The 24,681-nt window shown below is 40.4% G+C and overlaps 1 protein-coding gene across 2 annotated transcripts in view; it reads left to right on the forward strand.

Moving 5' to 3' along the window:
- Positions 1 to 24,681, forward strand: part of MYO1E (myosin IE) — a 150,780-nt gene that overhangs the window by 60,833 nt on the left and 65,266 nt on the right. The window contains exons 2-5 of one of the 2 annotated variants that reach the window (XM_038419134.2): positions 2,975 to 3,118; positions 6,333 to 6,422; positions 7,253 to 7,347; positions 24,238 to 24,325. In XM_038419134.2, coding sequence (XP_038275062.1) covers positions 2,975 to 3,118; positions 6,333 to 6,422; positions 7,253 to 7,347; positions 24,238 to 24,325 — 417 coding nt within the window. The remainder of the gene's footprint in view (positions 1 to 2,974; positions 3,119 to 6,332; positions 6,423 to 7,252; positions 7,348 to 24,237; positions 24,326 to 24,681) is intronic. The other variant, XM_043493499.1, reaches the window with a different exon arrangement.

The raw sequence follows: 24,681 nt of genomic DNA on the forward strand, positions 1-24,681 counted from the left end.
ATGCTTTTCAAATGGGCGGTGGGGTGGAGTGTGACAGGGAGTGTGTTGTGTGTATGTGGGGGGGAGAGAATGGGTTTTTGGGGTGCTGAGAGTGTGTCAGCATGCTGTCTTGTAAGTTCAGACCTCCCCTCCCCCGCCTCTTTCTCACTCACTCAAAGCAAACAGTAAATGTTTGCTTTTTCTCGGAGCTGAGAAGCAGCTGCATTCCTGCAGCCGATTTCACAACAATGACAAGAGTGGCCTCTTGACTTAAGGGGATTATGGGACGTTTCTGGAGGCTGATCAGAGCTCAGTAAAGCAACACCTCGTCCACACTGGCGCTGCAGCGCTCCAATGGGGGCGCAGCAAACGTTATTCCACTCGCCGAGGTGAGTACCAGCAGCTCTAGCCGCGGAGTCAGAGCGCTTTAGGTGCCTTGCCAGTGTGGATGGGTAGTGAGCTAGTGCGCCCGGGACTCCTTTTTTGCGCTGTAACTCGCAAGTGTAGTCAAGCCCTTAGGCTTTGTCTTCACTGACAGTGTTATCTCGCTGTAAAATCCTAAGGGAAGACAAAGCATTTGTAGCGTTTACTGCAAGATAGCTAGGTGAGGTAAGAAAAAGAACATTCTCTCATCTCCCCCGCTGTTTTTCATTCTTTTTTTCTTCATCCTACTCCTATATTATAAGTAATAGGAAGTAAATGAAAATAAAGTGAGGCATCTCTATTGTTTTTGTAGTCTCTTCCCCCCCCCCCCCCACAGACCACTTGAAAACTGCTGAGGGTCTCGGTGGACCACTTAATGATCTTTCCAAATGTTGTCTGTACTGTTAGCTAACTATTATAAAATGCTTTGGATAAGAGCGCTTTATAAAAAAAAAACTTAATAATCTTTCCTCGGTCCACCTGAATGGAGTTCTGGACCACAGTTTGAGAACTTCTGGTCTAGATGAAAGCCTTATTTGCATTATGCTAATGTGAAAAATGTGTAAAAATAAAAAGTATAGATGACGCATGAAGGGAAAAATAAAAGTTAACTTCCTCTGAAGAAACGTATTCAATTTGAAAAACAATATATTTATTCAGATAGCTTTTTTACTACACTTTTTCTTTACAAAATCGTCAATTAAGTCATCATAAGTAATATTTTGTAAAGAGGCACTTTCAATTGTCAATAGAATAATCACAGAATCATAGAATATCAGGGTTGGAAGGGACTTCAGGGGGGTCATCTAGTCCAACCTCATGCTCAAAGCAGGACCAATCCACAACTAAATCATTCCAGCCAGGGTTTTGTCAAGCCAGGGTTTTGACCTTAAAAACCTCTAAGGAAGGAGATTCTACCATCTCCCTAGGTAACCCATTCCAGTGCTTCACCACTCTCCTAGTGAAAAAGTTTTTCCTAATAGCCAACCTAAACCTACCCCAGTGCAACTTGAGACCATTACTCCTCGTTCTGTCATCTGCTACCACTGAGAACAGTTTAGATCCATCCTCTTTGGAACCCCCTTTCAGGTAGTTGAAAGCAGCTATCAAATCCCCCCCTCATTCTTTTCTGCAGACTAAATAATCCCAGTTCCCTCAGCCTCTCCTCATAAGTCATGTGCTCCAGCCCCCAATCATATTTGCTGCCCTCCTCTGGACTCTTTCCAGTTTTTCCACATTCTTCTTGTAGTATGGGGCCCAAAACTGGACACAGTACTCCAGATGAGGCCTCACCAATGTCGAATAGAAGGGAATGATCACATCCCTGGATCTGCTGGCAATACTCCTACTTATACAGCCCAAAATGCCGTTAGCCTTCTTGGCAACAAGGGCACACTGTTGACTCATATCCAGCTTCTCGTCCACTGTAACCCCTAGGTCCTTTTCTACAGAACTGCTGCCTAGCCACTCGGTCCCTCGTCTGTAGCAGTGCATGGGATTCTTCTGTCCTAAGTGCAGGACTCTGCACTTGTCCTTATTGAACCTCATCAGATTTCTTTTGGCCCAATCCTCTAATTTGTCTAGGTCCCTCTGTATCTTTTCCCTACCCTCCAGCGTATCTACCACTCCTCCCAGTTTAGTGTCATCTGCAGACTTGTTGAGGGTTTGCAGTCCACGCCATCTTTCAGATCATTAATGAAGATATTGAACAAAAACGACCCCAGGACCGATTCCTGGAGCACTCTGCTAGATACCGGCTGCCAACTAGACATGGAGCCATTGATCACTACCTGTTGAGCCTGGCTTTAGTTTAAAGTGGTACGCTTTGTAATATTTTGAGACTTCAGTAGTAACCATAGAGTACAGAAGTTCCTCTGGCATGCTGTAGCCTGCTGAGAGAATTCGTATGTAAATGTCAGCTAAATACAATAATTCATAGATTTTAAGATGAAAAGGGAACATTATGATCAAACTATCTGACCTCCTGCATTACACAATCCATAAAATGTCACTCAATAATTTCTGCATCAAATTCATAACTTCTGTTTGAGTTATAGTGTATTCATTTAGAAAAATATCCAGTCTTGACTTAAAGACTGCAAGTAATAGAGAATCCACCGTATCCCTAGTTAGTTGTTCCAATGCTTAATTATTGTCATTGTTAAATGTTTGCACCTTATTTATAGTCTGGGGGTTTTTTGAGCTTCAGTTTCTAATCATTGGGTCTCATTATGCCTTTCTTTGCTAGATTAAAGAGCTGTGTATTTTTGGAAATCTTTCCCCTTGTAGGTTCTTGTAGACCATGATCAAATCACCTACAAACCTTCTCTTTGATAAACTAAATAGATTGATGAATGACTGATACTTTCAGTAACTGAATATTTTGAAGTTAACATTATTTGTGTGTAAAGAGATGCCTTTTTATTTGTCTCTGAGTCCAAGCAAGAGATGGGGGATGCTGTTTAATGTGAGAAAATATTTTGAGGATCAGCATATATGAATGTACTGACTCTTTAATTTTTAAAGCTAATGAGAAATCTGTATCTCCAATACATATTAAATTATTTTACAGGGGAGCAAGGGGCACTACCGATATCACTGGCAGAGTCACAATGTCAAGCACAGTGGAGTGGATGATATGGTCCTTCTCTCCAAAATCACAGAGGATTCCATAGTGGAGAATCTAAAGAAACGATACATGGATGATTACATCTTTGTATCCTTTATGGGCATGTTTTTACTTGGGCAATGTGGGCTTGCTGCTATAGAGTATTAGACTAATTAATATATATTATATATATCTCATTCCGTCCATCCATGAAAGCAGATCACTGAAAGATGCTGAGCATTTTATATGAAAGTTCTTGTGGGATTAAGCAGAATGCTTTACACACTGAGCAAAAAGTTGTGGCCAGGAGATAGTACTCTTCCATTTAGTAGCACAAAACACCTTTGTTCCTTTGGAGCTTCGTCTCTCTTGGGTTACTCTTGCGAAGTTTTTAGTCCTGTGTTTTGTACTGATGAAAGCATGTCTGATACTTCATTTTCTCCCTATAAAAATGTGGCATTTGTGTTAAAATTATCTGTCTAACAAAGTGGTATTACTAAGTGTTTTTCAGAAGAATTCATGGTTAAATCAGACATGTTAGATTTTAGATTCTTGTTGTAAATACTATTATTCCTTTTTTATCCCTCTCCAGTTTGTGCAGGCATTTATTTATTTTATTTTATTTTTAATCTAGAGATCAGCTCCTGAATTTTCAGTTGTTAATGTGTCCATCTATGAATGAACATCGGTCTGTGCTACTTTGGGCAGAGATTACTGAATCTTTCCACTAAATGCTGACATTGTTTGTGAGCAGAAAACAATCATTTCATGTTTATACTGACATAATGAGTGGGTGGTTTACCATATTGGTGCCCTGGATGTTGTCATTCTTTTTTGAATCAAATCCAAAAATGTATGAGTGGAGCATTGCAAATTCACAATATAGAAATTATGTCCAGTAACTTTTATTTCCTCGCTGGCTAACATGACATCATTTTGCAGCTATTATTCCATAACAATAGATTCTTATGTAGGGCACTAAATGCTAATTCTACAATTTGGAGGTAGGGAAGTGTTTAAACAGTAGATTGTTAACCCATGAACAGTTCCAGATTGCTAAATAGAATCTGAAATCCTTACTAAATTGGGCTCTTGCACATAGACACACAGCTAAATCCAAGCTCCAGTGAACTAGGTCTGACTGTAAAATAGTATCAGTCACCACCTACAAGCAGATAACACCTTTCATTCCAAAGGATCCTAACATGTTTTACAAACCGTATAGGAGTGTGTAATATATATCTATACATATATTACACACGCACAGAGGAATTACATCATCCATCCATTAAATTCTCCGCAGTAAAACACTGCAGCTATGTAAGAGCGCACAGCACAACTATATAACAGTTGAGGAGAGGAAGTGAAGTACAGTAGATTCCACTTAATAGCAATCCTGATATTAGCAACTTCTGGTTAATGGCAATATATTGCCAGGAACTAATCCCATCCCATTAAACATCATTGTTACTAGGATTTGGATATTAGCAATAGCATGTGGTTTATTACCACCTCTTTTTGGAAGAAAGGCGCCACCTGCAGGCAGTTTGCAAGGCTGCTGCCCCAAAAGGAAGCGCTTGGATGTACTGAGCACCCCTTACAGGCAGGTTTTTGGGGCTGCAACTAGAGAAGGAAGTGCTAAGACTTGCCTTCTCTGGCTGCAGCTGAATAAACCAGCCTGGGGCTAGCACTCAGCACATCTCAGTGCTTCCTTCTGGGACCACAGTCCTGCAAGGGACCACACAGAAGGTGTGGGGCTGCAAGGGATGGCTGTGGGCCACGCAGTAGCAGGGAGAGGGGCTGCAGCCCAGATGCTAGAGCTGCATAGTACCTTTTCCTGCACTCTCTAGGTTGCATCCTGCTATGGACTGTGCACAGGGAAGGAATCGCTGGGATGTGCTGAGCCCCAACTCCTGGAGAGCACAGAGAGAGGTAGTATGCAACTTTGTGGGCTCCAGCACCCCTACTCATGATGGAAAGCCCCAGCATCTGGGCTAAACTCCCTTCCCTGCTGCTACCCTGTTCTCAGGCAGGTTTGTAGGGCTGCAGCCAAGGAAGACACATCCCAGTGCTTCCTTCCCTGGCTGTTGCCGCTTATTAGCAACTGCAGATAATAACAATTTTTTGCTGGCAAATGAGGGGTTGCTAATTAGCGGAATTTATGGTATTCCATATCCATGAATCTGCAGGAGCTTTTCAGATAGCAGAATTTAATTACCCAAAGCAGAGTTTAACCAGGACACAGAGTAGCCTCCTATAAAAGTGGTTCTCAACCAGGGGTACATGCACCCCTGGGGGTACACAGAAATCTTCAAGAGGGTACATCAACTCATCGAGATATTTGCCTGGTTTTACAACTGGCTACATAAAAAGCACTAGTGAAGTCAATACAAACAAAAATTTCATATAGACAATGACTTGTTTATACTGCTGTATATCCTATACACTGAAATGTAAGTACAATATTTATATACCAGTTGATTTATTTTATAATTATATGGTAAAAATGAGCAATTTTTCAACAATAGTGTGCTGTGACACTTCTGTATTATCATGTCTGATTTTATAAGCAAGTAGTTTTTAAGTGAGGTGAAACTTGAGGGTATGCAAGACAAATCAGATTCCTGAAAGGGGTACAATAGTGTGGCAAGGTTGAGAGCCACTGCCCTACAACACCATTCTGGGGTGCTGCTTTCACAGTAACTTGCCTAGAACAGCGCCACCTACTGAATCACCAACACCTCTTCCTGCAGCACCCTTAGTAAGTCTCTCATCAGAGAACTGACCCAACCTGAGAGTATACTGCTTAACATCTGTACATCAGGTAGCTCCATTGAAGTTTACACCACTGAGAGTTCAGACAGTCCCTTTAAAATGCTGCTTTTTGTCATGTTCACAACAGCTAGTCCTTCTCAAGCTGTCAATAAGACACTTCAGAAGTGTCTAAACAGTTCAAATATATAATTTCCTTTTTTGTATTTTTACTGAAAATGTCTTTTTTTTTGTGTGTGTCCTCAGATACATGCTCCTGAGCTCCATGGTTAACTTGTGCTAAAAAAATTAAAATAAATATTTTCTGAATCATATGCGATATGTTTGTATTTGTAAGCCTCAGTAATATCATTCTTACTATTAAGGATTGTTGAAAGTTATAGTTATTTAACAGCATTGATTGGAAAACCCACTTGTTTTTGGAAAGCTTTGTTTTATTGGTAGATATTTATAGTTCAAAATATTATATAATCACCAATAATAAGGTAATGCTTTATGAAATTACAGCCACTGAGGAGGTCTCATGAACCTTAACTGCTCTTGAATACAGACATATATTGGATCTGTGTTAATCTCTGTGAATCCTTTCAAACAGATGCCATACTTTGGAGAAAAGGAAATTGAAATGTACCAGGGAGCTGTAAGTAAAGTTTCCTATAAGATATTGCAGATATTCAATTGTATGTAAAGGTTCTTCACTCTTTGTTTGGACTAATATGAGTATATGTTGACTGGTTTTGGTGGTGGTGGAATTTACTGGCCTAGACTAACTTAATTTGGATGCAGCATCTAATTTTAATGACGTCCTGCTTCTCCTTCCATTTACATGCTGGATTCTCTGAGACAGAGTTAAGCTTGTAAAACAGATTCATGTATTGATTTAAGTTTGACCAAAATCAGGTTTCCCACAGCAGACATTCCCCTATACAAGAAGAATTTTTCACCAGCTATCTATACCTTAGATCTCTAAAGTTGGACACCAAAACACAGAGGCACACAAAATTAGGGGCCAGTTTTGAAAATTGGACTGTAAGTATGGGGCAGAGGGAGGGCACAGGTAACTCAATCTGCTGCACTGAAATCAGGCATGTCCATAGACCGAAAACTACATATGCTATTCAGTCTGAATGGGGTGGAGGGGTGGTCTGACAGGGCCAATCAGCCTGAGGCTCTGTGCAGTGTTTATTTGTTAGCTTAAGGCCACTTCTGAAAGGGGGCATAAATTATGTGAGTTTCTCTTGGACAGGTATATATTTAAGTATTCTACATTTTTAAAATAGTGTTTACATATCTCAGCCACGACAAAAATTGATTTTAATATGTAACTGCTGAAGTCTGAGACTCAATTTAAGATGCAGAATTTTCTGTTCTAGCAAGAAACTCTTACATGATAAATACTTGTTATTTTTTTCTGTGGTATTTAATGTTCTGTTTGAAATTTACATTATATTCCCCAACCCCCTCCCATAGGCTCAGTATGAAAATCCACCACATATCTATGCTCTAGCGGACAACATGTACAGGAACATGATTATTGACAGAGAAAACCAGTGTGTCATTATCAGGTAAGAAACAGCTGTTCACCTATTATAGTTGCTAGTTTAAAGCTTTCTCAGAAGGAAGCAGGGTCTCATTTTATTGCTAGATTCCCTTAATATTGTAGAATTATTCATTTATGTATGTGTTGTGGGGGGGATCTCAGATAATATTGATGACGTATTATTTATTTTGGAAGGACTTTAGAACACTGGAAGCATTATGGACCTTTCTAATTGGGCACAAGTGATATCATAACTATGTTTAATAATGCCCACTAAATGTACAGGCTGAATGCTTTCCCTTATTTTTATATATAAAAATTCAATTTCAGAAAAGTAGCAAGACACTCAAGCAAGGAATTTTTGCATTTCTCATGTGGTTAAAGTCACTTGGTCTTTGGCCTTGTACCTGGTAACACCCCCAAGTCATACTATAATCACTCACAAATAGGCCCACCTTATCATTTCTTGCTGCAAAATTATAATGCACAGTACACTCGCAATCAACTGCATTCAAGCACACATGCAACCTTCCAGCACATCTTCTGGTAAAAGAGGTTGAGTCTTGTAAACTCTTTGAGGGCATTACCATGCTTCTTTTTCTCTTACATCAATTTTATATTAGTAATATTAATAAAAACCTTTTGTCACTGAAAATTAATTTTTTCAGGATTTTATAATATTACTAGACATTTTTTGGATCCTCATTTTTGTTTTATAATGTTGCCTTTGCTTGTAGCTTAACAAAAAGAACCCTTCCTCTCCTCAATGCGTAACTCATGTCAACGGTCTCCTTTCCAAAAATGCAGTGGCTCTGGAGAATGTATATGAAAGGGACATGGTTACAAATAAAATCATGATAGGAGGTTTAAAAACTGGCTTTTCATAATTTCCCCATCAGCTTTATTCAGGACTTCCTTTCTACTTCATTCCCAGAGGGGTTTTGCTATATATGAGGTCATTGTTAGTGGGTTCTGCTGTATGTGAGGTTGTTACTCTGGTGTCATCTTTTAAAGCTGCCCTGAACCTTACTTAGTTTGTTATAAAGTTAGCACTAAATCAAACAGTGCATCTATAACTTCTGGTCTGAACCAAAAAAGTATTTGGAATGACTCCTCAGCTATGCCCAGGAAGTCTTCCACTGAGCCTGTCCCCACCTTAGTTTAGATCAGCAGAAAGGTATTTAAATTTGTAATAGCCCCCAAAGAGCCACCTGGCCTGTGGGGATAATCAGAGAGTTCTGTATACTCAGTCCACCCCTCCTATGCCAGGGGCCTTCAGGGGTGGCAAAGAGCTAGCTGTGTCAGCCAAAGATTCCTCGTACCAAGGAAACTTACAGGTACCTGGGGAACTTTTTAGCCTCTTTGTGTCACTGGAGTGGTGCAAAGGAGCCAGAACAGGGGCCAGGATCTGAGTCTTTATATTTGAAGGTGTTCCTCATATAAGGTTTTCTGCCATCATATTAAATGCCATAGTGTGAAAGCAGAGATCATCTTAATATGTGTCACCGATGAGCTGTACTTGAAAGCCTACAAAGAGGAGTTGTGTGAAAATTCTTCATACTTGTGGAATTTCTTTTTGAGCTGTGACTCATAGTCCTGGCCAAGCTCCCAAGGGAGACATCCCACAGTAGAAAAGTGTATGGGTGCTCCTAGTACTGGAAAACAAGAGCATGTAGCTTCTTGGAAGTAACTGATTACACATGTGCAAAGATACTATCAGCTCAGACTTCCCCCACTCCTCTGCCTTCTTTTTAGCAATACTAGAGTTATTTGGTTCCGTTTCTGAGTTCATAGATGTTAGAAACAAGTAAAATTTGGGTTGGTTTTGCTTTGAGCTTTGGTCCTTCAAATCCAGAGCTTGAGGTAGTTCATATCTATGAATCTATGAATATGCAGGTCCAAATTCAGAGAAACAATTCTGGATTTGACCTACATAAGGGCCAGGTTTTCAAACATGCCTAGCACCCAGAATGTCAAGGTCTTTGGAAAATCTGGCCAGTTATTTAGGTGCCTGAATTGTGACAGCTGAGTTCTTTTATTAAAAATAGACCCTGATTGTGGGTAGTGAGCTCTTTTGAAAGTCTGGCCCATACTGTAAATAAAGTATGGTTTGTGTTCCCTGAGACGTGTGCACAGCCTCATCACGCTCTTCCTGTGTTGTGCTTGATACATTTGAAGGGTGTAACAAGAATGAAAGAAGAAAATCATTTTCATTGACATTATATACAAAATGTTCCTCTTCCTTGATGCATGTTTATTTTTCCTAAGATTATTTTTGTGAGATAAACACAGGAAAACCCAGAGACTAGGTTTTCAGATGCTTTTTATGTTGGTGTTTGATTTTGGGGACAACTGTGAATGGTTCACTGCTGGATTGTTAGATTTGTCAAATCAAAGAATTCAGCCAGTTGTACCGTTCATTTTAGTTATTTTTTATATTTTTGTTCTCTTGATCAAATTCCATGTACATTGCTTTGGATTACTTATGATTCTTCTGATTATGACATCACAGCTCCTAATAGTTACATAGTTACAAGATGTAGAGCTGATCCACCTCTCATTCACCAGTCTAATTTGGAGTAACTCTACTGAAGTCAATGAAGTTATAATGGTGTAAAAGCACACCAGTCTCTTGCTCTGGCATTGCCAAAGAAATGCTTCTGTGGGTAGCCTATTAGTGAGCATTCTTAGAAGATATCCAAAATAGGTCCATCTCTTCTTCCGTACCACTTATTATAGGTAGTTGTGCCCATTCTAGGGCTTGATTACTGATTATATCAGGCCATTTTACTTTGAACATTCTCTACAGACACCTACAATGAAAGCTGTTCAATTTGCATTGGATGGACTTACTATTTTCCAGGACTCTGCTCCATAGAAAAGAACATTTAGGACAGTGTTTCTAAAGATCTTAATTTGGTGGTTTTGTTAATCACATTGGACTTCCCTACTGTGTTGAGTTTTTGAAATACATCAGTTGCTTTACCTATTCTGGACTTTACATCGAACATAGAATCACCAGAATTGTGAATGATGCTACCCACCTAAGTACATTTAGTAATGATTTTCAAGGTTTCACCTTCCAAGTAGATAAAATCATTAGTAGGTAAATTAATTTTCATAACTTCCATCTTTGATTTATTAATAATAAGATCTAATGGCTTGGCAGAATTTGCAAGACCATTTGTCTGTTGCTGCATATCTTAACTAATTTATTCGTAAAACAGATGATGACTGCAAAGTCTAAGACTCCAAGCTCCCCGTCTATTCATGCAGTGTCCGTTTCCATACTGACAATCTGTCACATAACAAAGTCAATAGCAATGACAAACAAGATGGGGGACAAGATGCAACTGTACCTGACACTACTGTTAATATTAAACCAGTTCATTAGCTTCTGGTTTATCTTTACTGCACATTGAATGTTCTGTTACAATTCTTTAATAATTTGAATGAATTTGAATGGTTTTGTTGTTTTATATTATCTGTGACAGTGATTTTCTATCTACGCTATCAAATGCCTTTTGGAAATCCACAAAACTCAGGACTATGGAGGCTACCATTCATTGCTTTGCTCTCCAATATTACACAGGATGAAGAGCTGGTCTATACAAGATCTACAACTTGTTTGTCTCTAAATCTGCTTAGGGTGATGGCATAACAGACTTTCCCATGGGATTGAAAGCGGCATAATCCCATACCACTTGTTACAAAACTCTAATATCTCTTTGGGGGAGTTTGATTGTAATCCCTCTTTTCCCTTCTTCTGTGCTGTATTCTTTCTCCCAGACCAAATTGAAGAGGCATAGCAGGATTTTCATACTGCCCCTTCCACTTGCTTTAAGCAGTTTTGCAATTTGATCTTTACCTGGCAATTTATTGTTCTTTAGTCTTTCAGGAACTGCTTTAAATTCATCCAGAGTAATTTCCTTATAGCAAACATCAAGCTCTTCTGTCTTCTCTACATTACTGAGGTTAAATGTTATTTTTGGTGAGAGTCTACTAAGAATGCCATGGAAATGTTCTGCTCTGCTTTTCTTTTATTAATCTGAGGTAGTAAGGGTTTTCCCTTGTTTATCTTTTATTGGACCAGCCCTTCTGAAGCTAAAATCTCAAGCTATTCATTTACTGTTTTGAAAAAAAGGGTTTCTCTCTCTTTTCACTGATGCCATTTCTGCTTCCAGTGCTTGTCTATCCATGTATGCTCTTTTGAGACAGCCAGTTCCATCTAGTAAGAAAATATTGAGTCTTGTCATATATCTTTCAAGGGACAGACAAGCCTGTTTTATTTGTAGAATAATTACCATGTGTGTTAAGAAAACTGTACATGTTTCTAATTATAGCTAGAGAACACTGAGCTTTTATGAACGATTGTGGACAATGTAAACAATGAGGCTATTCAAGGGTTGGATTCTTCCTGGCCTGGATGCAGGTGCACAGTGTGTGTGTCCAGGTGGAAGGGGGAAGGGTGCAAGGAGCCTTTCTTAGCACCATTTGTGTGGCCCTCGTAGGCGCTAGGCAGAATTGCAGAATCCCTGTGATCAGGAGAAACAGGGATTGCTCTATCCCTCTTTCCCCAGGGCTGTGCAGTGCTCTCTGAAGGAAAGAGGGCAGGAGGGGCAGAATGTCACAAAAACGTGGTTTGCATCTCCATGAAAAGCAAGAATGATGTTGAACCAGCTGTTCACAAATATATGTTTGCAATGGAATATTAATGTATAAACATGAGACAGTTCTTTATTGTCTGAGACATGCAGATGATGGGCAAATTCTTTAGTCCGCTTGTCCATGGCAATTGAGTGGTTAAAGAACTTGGGTATTTGACAATTTTAGTTGCTAGTACATGCATCTGAAATTCACAAGAGGCAACATATCTGTCTATGCACTTGTTCTCATATATGGAGGAGAGTGTGGTTTGAAGTGATTTGCTGTGTAGCCATAGTGGCCAAAATGTAATTCACATTAAGCGGTTAAGGCTTTAGCAGCGGATTGATATTTCATTTCATTTCATTTCATTGAGTTTTGCTAAGGCATACGCATGGTTATTTATTTAAGTGTATATTATTGTATCTGGCTTCTGTATCCTATTCTAATAGCCTATTGAACTGTTCCTCCCCCTGTCCCAAATAAAAAAATGGCTGCCCTTCAATGAATGGATACCTAAGAACTGCCAAAAAAAAAACCCAACAAAAAACGATTCACTCAGCTGAGATTTGAACTATGAAGGATTGTCTGTAGACTCGTTTTGATATTGTTTTAAATTCCCTCTAGAGCATCATTGTCGTGTGATCATGGCAGTGGATGTTATGATTAGTAATTTCCTGTTTTGTGTGAGATAATAGATATTTTCTTCAGATTATCCTTAAAGGGATATGTTTCTGCAAAGGTGGAAGCTTTATTCCCCTTTTTTATTAGCTCGGACGACTTCTTCCATGAGGTGTTTTAGTGTGCTATGAAGAAATTTCTCAATTCAAGTCTCTCTTCCCATTTTTAATATCAGTTTAGTTTTCATCTGCATCTGGTAGTGTTCACTTACAAGAAGGCTACCTATCATGATCTTAGGATGGTACAACAACTTTACTGATATTAATTTACTTTAATGGAGACTTCTTTCCATCTTACCCCTTTCAGTAAAACAATCTGACAACTCTTTATCTTAAATTGGTTAAGGCCAAAAGTCAATTTAAAAAAATCTGGTCCTGCTGCTGCATTGCAAAACCCATGCAAGCCTCAAACAATTGATTTTTTTGAAAACTTCTGCAGTGGAGAATGCCTCTGGAGATGTGATTGAATCTTACTGATAGCAGCCACTCAGGAAAAGGCACTCACACACAAATCTTCAACATAAGGAACAGTGAGGCAAAAGTCACCAGTACTATAGGGGAGAAATAGTTGTGTAAGGCAAAGCTGATGGGGATGTTTTGAACAAAACTAAAGAAATGAAACTTTACATGTAGATTTCTCCAAACACAAGAGAAGAATATTTTACATCTGCAGTGTCCTTGGTTGGTAGATCTAAGAGCGCTTTGTGTACATTAACTAATAAAGCTCCTCAATGTCCAAATCATGTAGATAAGTATTATCCCTCCCATTATGCAGATGGGGAAATTGGTGCACAGGGTTTTAAGTGACTTTCCCTCAAGTCACACATCAAATTAGTGTCAGAGGGGGGCACAGGAGTCAGAAGTCTTGATTCCTAATCCCCAACTTTAATCACTAAATTACCCTTCCTCTCAACGATGAAGAAATGGAAATAAGTTTCTACATAATTCTTTAGCTTTATTCTGAGTTCAGTGAAGTGTTAAGAGTCTGTGTTGTGCAAATTTGACTTTTTCAGAGTAGCAACTACTATTGGAAAAAATTGTTTAAAAACCTAATAAACATTTTTTAATGATTAGGAAGATATCAAGAAAGTGAACTTGATTTCCAGTAAGGAAAAACTCCAGGTTGAAAATTAATTATGTCAGTGCCACTTACAGTTTATTTTCCATAATCCAGTTTCTTCCTTTTTCTTTTAGAGTGTATACCATATTTTGCAATTTTTGTAACAGCTATATATGGAAACATTTCCTACTGTGACATGAGATTATTTCAAATGAAATGTCATTTTTGATTCTCTAATGAACTTGAGCCATTATAGCCACTTTTTTTCTAAATTTAACAAACATGTTCTTCTATGATATATAAAGAGACTAAGATAGAAATTGGAGCTTGTATTATTTTATAATCATTGGAGAAGTAAGAAAGCAGCTAGGTATCCGTGGAAAAACTGCTCTAGGTGAATCATTTACTGGAATTACTACAATTCTTGAGGCATTTAACTAATTTTGTGCTTTACTCAGGAGAAGGCAAGATACTATCAAAGTACATTAGATACAGTTGTTGCAGCATATAAATAATGTACCATCATCATATTGCAGCTCTAGATTAATTTTGCCTATTTACTGGTCTCTGATCAATAAAACTGTAAGAACTAGGAAAAGTATGTGCAGGTGTAAATCTAAAGTAAACTATGAAAAGGCAGGCTTGAAACCAAAGTCACATTATTTAAAGTATCACTTAAATCTAGAGACTACAAATAAAATGGAATTAAATTCCTCCATGTTAGTATTCATAGCTACCACTATTTAATGAATAATACAAACCACACATCATTTGAAGAAGGGGTTGGGGCAGGATAAGTTATACAGTGAGGAAATCTTTTGTTTAAAGTGATTTATGACACTGTTTTAAATGGGTTCAAATTTATTAAACGCTGTGTTATTCGTAAAAAGAAAAGGAGTACTTGTGGCACCTTAGAGACTAACAAATTTATTAGAGCATAAGCTTTCGTGAGCTACAGCTCACTTCATCGGATGCATTTGGTGGAAAAAACAGAGGGGAGATTGATATACACACACAGAGAACATGAAACAATGGGTTTATCATACACACTGTAAGGAAAGTGATCATTTAAGATAAGCCATCGCCAGCAGCAGGGGGGGGAAGGAGGAAAACCTTTCATGGTGACAAGCAAGGTAGGCTATTTCCAGCAGTTAACAAAAATATCTGAGGAACAGTGGGGAGTGGGGTGAGGTGGGGGGGGAGAAATAACATGGGGAAAGAGTTTTACTTTGTGTAATGACTCATCCATTCCCAGTCTCTATTCAAGCCTAAGTTAATTGTATCCAGTTTGCAAATTAATTCCAATTCAGCAGGCTCTCGTTGGAGTCTGTTTTTGAAGCTTTTTTGTTGAAGGATAGCCACTCTTAGGTCTGTAATCGAGTGACCAGAGAGATTGAAGTGTTCTCCAACTGGTTTTTGAATGTTATAATTCTTGACGTCTGATTTGTGTCCATTCATTCTTTTACGTAGAGACTGTCCAGTTTGACCAATGTACATGGCAGAGGGGCATTGCTGGCACATGATGGCATATATCACATTGGTAGATGCGCAGGTGAACGAGCCTCTGATAGTGTGGCTGATGCGATTAGGCCCTATGATGGTGTCCCCTGAATAGATATGCGGACAGAGTTGGCAACGGGCTTTGTTGCAAGGATAGGTTCCTGGGTTGGTGGTTCTGTTGTGTGGTGTGTGGTTGCTGGTGAGTATTTGCTTCAGACTGGGGGGCTGTCTGTAAGCAAGGACTGGCCTGTCTCCCAAGATCTGTGAGAGTGATAGGTCGTGCTTCAGGATAGGTTGTAGATCCTTGATGATGCATTGGAGAGGTTTTAGTTGGGGGCTGAAGGTGATGGCTAGTGGCGTTCTGTTATTTTCTTTGTTGGGCCTGTCCTGTAGTAGGTGACTTCTGGCTCTGTCAATCTGTTTCTTCACTTCAGCAGGTGGGTATTGTAGTTGTAGGAATGCATGATAGAGATCTTGTAGGTGTTTGTCTCTGTCTGAGGGGTTGGAGCAAATGCGGTTATATCGTAGAACTTGGCTGTAGACAATGGATCGTGTGGTATGATCTGGATGAAAGCTAGAGGCATGTAGGTAGGAATAGCAGTCAGTAGGTTTCCGATATAGGGTGGTGTTTATGTGACCATCGCTTATTAGCACCGTAGTGTCCAGGAAGTGGATCTCTTGTGTGGACTGGTCCAGGCTGAGGTTGATGGTGGGATGGAAATTGTTGAAATCATGGTGGAATTCCTCAAGGGCTTCTTTTCCATGGGTCCAGATGATGAAGATGTCATCAATGTAGCGCAAGTAGAGTAGGGGCATTAGGAGACGAGAGCTGAGGAAGCATTGTTCTAAGTCAGCCATAAAAATATTGGCATACTGTGGGGCCATGCGGGTACCCATCGCAGTGCCGCTGACTTGAAGGTATACATTGTCCCCAAATGTGAAATAGTTAGGGGTGAGGACAAAGTCACAAAGTTCAGCCACCAGGTTAGCCGTGACATTATCGGGGATACTGTTCCTGACGGCTTGTAGTCCATTGTGTAGAATGTTGGTGTAGAGGGCTTCTACATCCATAGTAGCTAGGATGGTGTTTTTAGGAAGATTACCAATGGACTGTAGTTTCCTCAGGAAGTCAGTGGTGTCTCAGAGATAGCTGGGAGTGCTGGTAACGTAGGGCCTGAGGAGGGAGTCTACATAGCCAGACAATCCTGCTGTCAGGGTGCCAATGCCTGAGATGATGGGGCATCCAGGATTTCCAGGTTTATGGATCTTGCGTAGCAGATAGAATACCCCAGGTCGGGGTTTTAGGGGTGTGTCTGTGCGGATTTGTTCTTGTGCTTTTTCAAGGAGTTTCTTGAGCAAATGCTGTAGTTTTTTGGTAACTCTCAGTGGGATCAGAGGGTAATGGCTTGTAGAAAGTGGTGTTGGACAGCTGCCTAGTAGCCTCGTGTTCATACTCCGACCTATTCATGACAACAGCACCTCCTTTGTCAGCCTTTTTGATTATGACATCAGAATTGTTTCTGAGGCTGTGGATGGCATTGTGTTCTGCATGGCTGAGGTTATGGGGCAAGCAATGCTGCTTTTCCACAATTTCAGCTCGTGCACGTCGGCGGAAGCACTCTATGTAGAAGTCCAGGCTGCTGTTTCGATCTTCAGGAGGAGTCCACAGAGACCTTCCTACCAACACTACAAAAAGAAGGATTCTGTGGATGCCATCTTTTCCATGGAAAAGAAGCCCTTGAGGAATTCCACCATGATTTCAACAATTTCCATCCCACCATCAACCTCAGCCTGGACCACTCCACACAATAGATCCACTTCCTGGACACTACGGTGCTAATAAGCGATGGTCACATAAACACCACCCTATATCGGAAACCTACTGACTGCTATTCCTACCTACATGCCTCTAGCTTTCATCCAGATCATACCACACGATCCATTGTCTACAGCCAAGTTCTACGATATAACCGCATTTGCTCCAACCCCTCAGACAGAGACAAACACCTACAAGATCTCTATCATGCAGTCCTACAACTACAAAACCCACCTGCTGAAGTGAAGAAACAGATTGACAGAGCCAGAAGAGTACCCAGAAATCACCTACTACAGGACAGGCCCAACAAAGAAAATAACAGAACGCCACTAGCCATCACCTTCAGCCCCCAACTAAAACCTCTCCAACGCATCATCAAGGATCTACAACCTATCCTGAAGCACGACCCATCACTCTCACAGATCTTGGGAGACAGACCAGTCCTTGCTTACAGACAGCCCCCCAATCTGAAGCAAATACTCACCAGCAACCACACACCACACAACAGAACCACCAACCCAGGAACCTATCCTTGCAACAAAGCCCTTTGCCAACTCTGTCCGCATATCTATTCAGGGGACACCATCATAGGGCCTAATCGCATCAGCCACACTATCAGAGGCTCGTTCACCTGCGCATCTACCAATGTGATATATGCCATCATGTGCCAGCAATGCCCCTCTGCCATGTACATTGGTCAAACTGGACAGTCTCTACGTAAAAGAATGAAGGGACACAAATCAGACGTCAAGAATTATAACATTCAAAAACGAGTTGGAGAACACTTCAATCTCTCTGGTCACTCGATTACAGACCTAAGAGTGGCTATCCTTCAACAAAAAAGCTTCAAAAACAGACTCCAACGAGAGACTGCTGAATTGGAATTAATTTGCAAACTGGATACAATTAACTTAGGCTAGAATAGAGACTGGGAATGGATGAGTCATTACACAAAGTAAAACTCTTTCCCCATGTTATTTCTCCCCCCCCCACCTCACCCCACCCCCCACTGTTCCTCAGATATTCTTGTTAACTGCTGGAAATAGCCTACCTTGCTTGTCACCATGAAAGGTTTTCCTCCTTCCCCCCCCTGCTGCTGGCGATGGCTTATCTTAAGTGATCACTCTCCTTACAGTGTGTATGATAAACCCATTGTTTCATGTTCTCTGTGTGTGTATATCAATCTCCCCTCTGTTTTTTCCACCAAATGCATCCGATGAAGTGAGCTGTAGCTCACGAAAGCTTATGCTCTAATAAATTTGTTAGTCTCTAAGGTGCCACAATTACTCCTTTTCTTTTTGCGAATACAGACTAACACGGCTGCTACTCTGAAACCTGTGTTATTTGTCTTAGCGTTTCTTATCCCCCTGTTCTCTGTAACTTGCCCTTAAGATTACTACAGCATGGTCTTGCAAGGTATGCCCCAAATGAGAAACTATAGCTTAGGGATCTTTAGGGATCCATTTATGTGTTTTCCCCATGTGAAGGTTTTTCTAAACAGCATGCTAATGTTGTCTGGGAGGTATGCACCTGTATCCCACTGACTTTCAATTGGAGTTGTGTACCTAGCCTCCTGTGGTTCCTTTTGAAGGTTCCAGCTGTTATATTGAGCTGCTGTGGTTAGATACAGATATGCTTGGAAGGGTTTGATTTCTATCGATAAATGTCAATAAACATTGATTTCACTGCACGCGCATAAACCGATGGAAAATATTTCCATCAATAATCATCATTTACAGAGAAGCAAAGTAAGAAAAATGCTGGTTGAGAACTTACTAGCATCAAAATGCAGTGATTTAGACTTTTGAGTTAGGTGTTTTACAAATGGACTAGTGAACGAATAGTAAAAACAGGTCTGATTGGTTGATTTAAGGATATTTAGTTTATATATTTTGACATGGGATATTGACAGTTTGTGTTTTAACAGTGTTTAAAGCTTTAACTTTTTGAATTCCACTGTCTACTGTCAGTAAATAATTCTGACTCCCCATAATTTCATGCATCTGAAAATTTAAATAGCTGGGAAAAAAAAAAGCTTAAAAATAAACAGTGATATTATCTGTCAATTATAAAAAAAATAAATAAATTGAATTCTGCCAAGCCTGGATATAGGCCTTTATTTATTATATCATACAGGAAATGTCCTTGAAAATTATTAGTTGCTAATGAGCAAAACTATACATGAAACGAGGGTATCCCAGGGAGCATAGCAGGAAGTATATGGCATCTCTAGTAGGTCACAGTGCTAAAGGCATAATTCTACCTAAGGGAGGACATCTTTTAAAAGTGAAAGTGTAATTGGTGGTTCATTTTGGAATGCCACTTCAGAAAAGCGTTTTGTTTTCTCTGCTGTTTCATTTGACTCTCTTTGAAGAGTGAGATGCAATATGAGCCTATATACAGCTTAGTTCTTATTGATAATATAACATGGAACAATCAGTTGCACACATACGAAATGGGAAATGACTACCTAGGAAGGAGTACTGTGGAAAGGGATCTGGGGGCCATAGTGGATCACAAGCTAAATATGCAAAAGAAAAGGAGTACTTGTGGCACAGACTAACAAAGTAAATTTGTTAGTCTCTAAGGTGCCACAAGTAAATTTGTTAGTCTCTAAGGTGCCACAAGTACTCCTTTTCTTTTGCGAATACAGACTAACGTGGCTGCTACTCTGAAAGCTAAATGAGTCAACAGTGTAACGCTGTTGCAAAAAAAGCAAATTGTCATTCTGGGATGTATTAGCAGGAGTATTGTAAGCAAGACACGAGAAGTAATTCTTCCGCTCTACTCTGCACTGATTAGGCCTCAACTGGAGTATTGTGTCCAGTTCTGGGCACCACATTTCAGGAAAGATATGGACAAATTGGAGAAAGTCCAGAGAAGAGCAACAAAAATGATTAAAGGTCTAGAAAACATGAGCTATGTGGGAAGATTAAAAAAAAAATGGGTTTGTTTAGTCTGGAGAAGAGAAGACTGAGACGGGTATAATAACAGTTTTCAAGTTGTTACAAGGGGGAGGGAGAAAAATTGTTCTTCCTAACCTCTGAGGATAGGACAAGAAGCAATGGGCTTAATTTGCAGCAAGGGTGGTTTAGGTTGGACATTAGGAAAAAATTCCTAACTGTCAGAGTGATTAAGCACTGGAATAAATTCCTAGGAAGGTTGTAGAATCTCTATCATTGTGGATTTTTAAGAGCAGGTTGGACAAACATCTGTCAGGGATGGTCTAGATCAGGGGTGGGCAAACTATGGCCCACGAGCTGGATCTGGACCTTCAGAGAAGAATTGAAACAGTTCCCAGAAGCAGCCTGCACCGCTTCCCTGCAGCCCCTGGGGGAAGGGGTGCAGAGGGCTCCATGCGCTGCTCTTGCCTGTGGGTACCTCCCCCGAAACTCCCATTGGCCAGGAATGGGGAACCGCGGCCAATGGGAGCTTCGGTGGAGGTACCCACAGGCAAGAGCATGCGGAGCTCTCTGCCCCCCTCCCTCCTCTGGGGCCACAGGGATGTGGTGCCTACCGCTTCTGGGAGCGGCATGGCACGGGACCAGGGCAGGCAGGGAGCTTACCCGGCCCCAGTGCATGCCGCTGCCACCCCAGAGCTGCTCCAGGTAAGTGGCGCCGGGCCGGAGCCCGAACCCCTCTTGCACCCCGCACCCCAACTCCCTGCCTTGAGCCCCTTGCTGCACCCCACATCTCTCCTGCACCCCAACTCCCTGCCCTGAGTCCCCTGCTGCACCCTGCACCCCAACCCCCTTCCCTGAGCCTATTGCTGCACCTCACACCCCTCCTCTACCCTAACCCCTTGCCCTGGGTCCCTTCTTACACACCACATCCCTTCCACACCCCTCACTCCCTCCCATGCCCCAGCACCTTGCCCCGGCCCTGCATGCAATTTTCCCACCCAGAAGTGGCCCTCGGGCCAAAAAGTTTGCCCACCCCTGGTCTAGATAATGCTTACTCCTGCCTTGAGTGCAGGCAACTGGACTAGATGACCTCTCGAGGTCCCTTCCAGTTCTATGATTCTATGATCCTGTAGGGAACTGTTCTAATTCTTCTCATGTCTCCATACTTTTAAAATATAGCTGATCCATACATACTGCTTTCTTTCTCCCTGCAATCTCAGCCAATGTCCCTCATTTTAGTCCCGAAATTACCTGTTCTCCACACAAATTTGGAGCCGCCTCATTCTTATTGTTGAGGTTTGCTTATATCAGAAATAAGGAATCATGTAACTGAGGTTACAAAGCAGTTCGAATAATTTTTTGTGTATCCCTCATTTTGAATATTTGTCATTATATTTGAACATTGTGGTCCCACACTAGGGCCCTGGTAGGTTGAGAGGTGTGACTCCCCATAATCTCCTAACTAGGTAAAAACAGTATCCAAACAGGGTCAGCTGTTACTGGAGAAAACAGACAGCACTACAGAAATGGCTGCATTACAGAAATAAATAACTAAACTTTAGGTCACATTGCAAAAAATTCCTTCTTTGATAAAGTTTTTTCACCATAATCAGAATATTCCTGTTTAAAGAAAAAAAACAAAGTTTTCTTTAATCTAAGAAAGGGCCAGAGCAGAAGATTTCATTAAGTCCACTAGGGATCTAGCTTTGCTAAGCTGTTTAACGTGGACACACTCAGACACCATAGTGATGGGTGCTAATATAAAATCCTGAAAGAGCGAGAATATTCTCATAATGGGCAAAATTCATCCCTATTGGATCTGCACTGACCTAATGGGAGTTAAGCCAGAGATGAATTTGGGTTCATTGATATTTGTTTCCTATAGCTCCCACAATGTGCTAGGTACTACACAAAGAGAGAAAAAAGGACAGACCATCCCTGCTCCTATAATATGTTTGCAGATTTATTTTAGACTTGCAGGATCATCATTCATCTGTTTTTCCAACCTCCTTCAATCTATTTATGGGTGTTTAAGCGTTTCAGTCTCCACAGTCAGACAGTTGCAGGGAAGAAAATGCTGAAACTTCACTCAGGTCAAATTTAAAAGCAAGCTGCACCCATTTTGTGCAACCCAGCAAAATGGAGGCTTACATGATGAAAGGCAGCTGTTAGCCTACTGCCAGTGGCAATCCTCATGCTGAAAAGTTACTGAGCCCAGTCCAGCACTCCATACCAAATAAGAGCTTCCATTTGCTCAAATCCTGATCTCAATTATAGCATCAAGACTTCTGTAAGTTTCACCTAGCAACAATGGTCCCTTAAGAGCTATTCTGACAGATGGAAACTGGTCACTGGTCTCTCGCCACAACACATCCCTAAAACTGGCAGGGGAAGTGGTGTCAGAGGCATGAAGGAAAGATTCCTTATATCTCTAAATCCTGATAGCCGGTTATTCTGGCTACTGGCTGTTCTGCACTAACGGAAAGGACCTGATTCTTGTGTCAGCACAAATTGTGCCCAAAACATAGGAGGAAACATTCCAAGGTTTACTGCTTCATGTTAGTGCAACAAAATGTTTTAAGAGATGTTTAACCAGTGTTTGAGCAGTTTGGAAACTGGTATCGCTAGAAGCCGCCAATGCTCCAATTATGTAATTCGGATTGCTTGTGACTGTGCTTTGAAATGGTGTGAGGATTTGAATACCATATTATAGACATAAAGTTTATTCCTAGATTTTACTAGTGTTACCTCGAGTTTCTGTGTACCAGTTCTCTCAAAAGTTTGCTTCACATTAGAAATATTTAGTAGAAACCTATCAAAATCTGTTACTACTCTCTCCAATAGGATATTAGAAAAGGAAAATATAAATCAGTGCTGTTCATTTCAATTTTAACTTTCAGTTTATTTTTATATTTGCTTCATACACTAGCTCAGGATTTGAGCAGGACATGCATTTGGTCCACACCCAGGCACAACAGTGCATAGTCTGACACATGGTATCAAAACGAGTTGAATTTGTTCAGAGACTTGAGGATCACTCAGACTTTTATGCATGAGGACAAAAGATTTCAAAATACAATATTGTGTCCTCTCACTACCATCTGGATGAGACCTGATTTGTCTCATCAAAAGTGGTGTAAGATGAGTTAACTGTGCTGAATATGAGGACTGATGTGACTTGCACCAACACCAGTGTAAATTATGACTAATTCCATTGAAATCACACTTTTCAAGTGCGAGATCAGAATCATACCCCATATGTAGTATCATCTTAACCCATTCCAGTTCAACACAGAACCTTTTTTCCCCCTTGAGAGGTCCTGTGATCTTTGTCCAACAGCTAGCAGTAGATGAAAGGGACTCCTAGTCTTTTGCAAGATGTATCCTAATGTCACCACTGAAGTGAAATATTTTATAGGAAGGAAGGAAGGAAGGAATAGTGAAAAGTTAGAGTGTAGTATTAAGCCTTCTCTTAGCCTGTGTCAAGAGGCATAAGACCAGGAAGATAGTGCTCAGTGAGTCATTATTAATCACATCCTGAATGACGATTTCAATTAGGAACGCCTAAAAAAAAAGAAAAGACTCCTGTGGAATCTAGGCAGATGGCTTGCCTTTAAACATAGGGCTAGGATTTTCAAGGAACCCTAAGGGAATTAGGCACACAAATCCCACTTAAAATCCAATGGGAATTGGGTTCTTAGTCCATTGAAAAATTTCATCTTAAGTTTATTAATTTCTTTGTTTTAATACTTTCCCTTTTTATATGTTTGGAGATTTTGTGTGTGTGTGTGTGTGTGTGTGTGTGTGTGTAACATTATTTATTCTATGTCATTCAGTGACAAACATGTCCCAGAAGTATCACGTTAGAATGTTATATGTCATATTCTATATGCTGTTAAATCACCTGATTTAAATTTGGGACATATTTATTATTTGGTAGCTGTTCTTGGTTAAACAAAGTAAATCTCAAACAACTCCAGTGAAAATCTGAGTTACTCTGTATTTATACTTGTCTTCACTAGAGTTGTTCCTGCTTTAGTGTATCAGAGTGTAAAATTTGGGCCTGTGTTGGAAAACCTTTTGGTAGGAGTGACAATTTATCTTTCTTCTTTTAGTTACGTTTTCCTCAGTGTTTCCTTAGAAAACTAAATCACGAAGGTCTAGCTATCAGACTTTTATTTTTGGGTAACCTCTCTATCTACACAGTTTTAGTGCTGCTGAGCGTGGCAGTATCACACATTTTATCAAGTTCCATATTGTTTTCAGGTCTGAACAACTTAACAGATGTGTCTTTGTGTTCCTCTCTTCCTAGTGGTGAAAGTGGTGCTGGAAAGACTGTAGCTGCTAAATATATCATGAGTTACATCTCTAAAATATCAGGAGGTGGCCCCAAGGTACAGGTGAGTTGATATAGTTTAATGTTGCTGTAAAGAAACCATGTCAAATCTTATTGTATAGCCACAATGCCAGAGATGACACTTATGAGGTAAATGGCTGAGCACACATGTACAGCCAACATAGATCCCCTAGCATAGAAACTGGTGTGGCTCTATTACACAAATAGGTCTTCCAGATTTCAGGTATCCATGAATTGTACTCTGTAGGGGACGGATGAATTGGGGTCAGGGATTCACCCCTGCACAGATCTGCTGGTCCTCCACCTGTGGATGGGGAGTCTATAAGTTGAAAACCTACTAGTCTGAACAGACCCCTGTGGAACAGCTTCAGTGTTGATGCTGAATTATTTAAAGGTTAA

Source organism: Dermochelys coriacea, chromosome 10, assembly GCF_009764565.3.
Source record: "Dermochelys coriacea isolate rDerCor1 chromosome 10, rDerCor1.pri.v4, whole genome shotgun sequence".
In the NCBI taxonomy this organism is placed as follows: Eukaryota; Metazoa; Chordata; order Testudines; family Dermochelyidae; genus Dermochelys; species Dermochelys coriacea.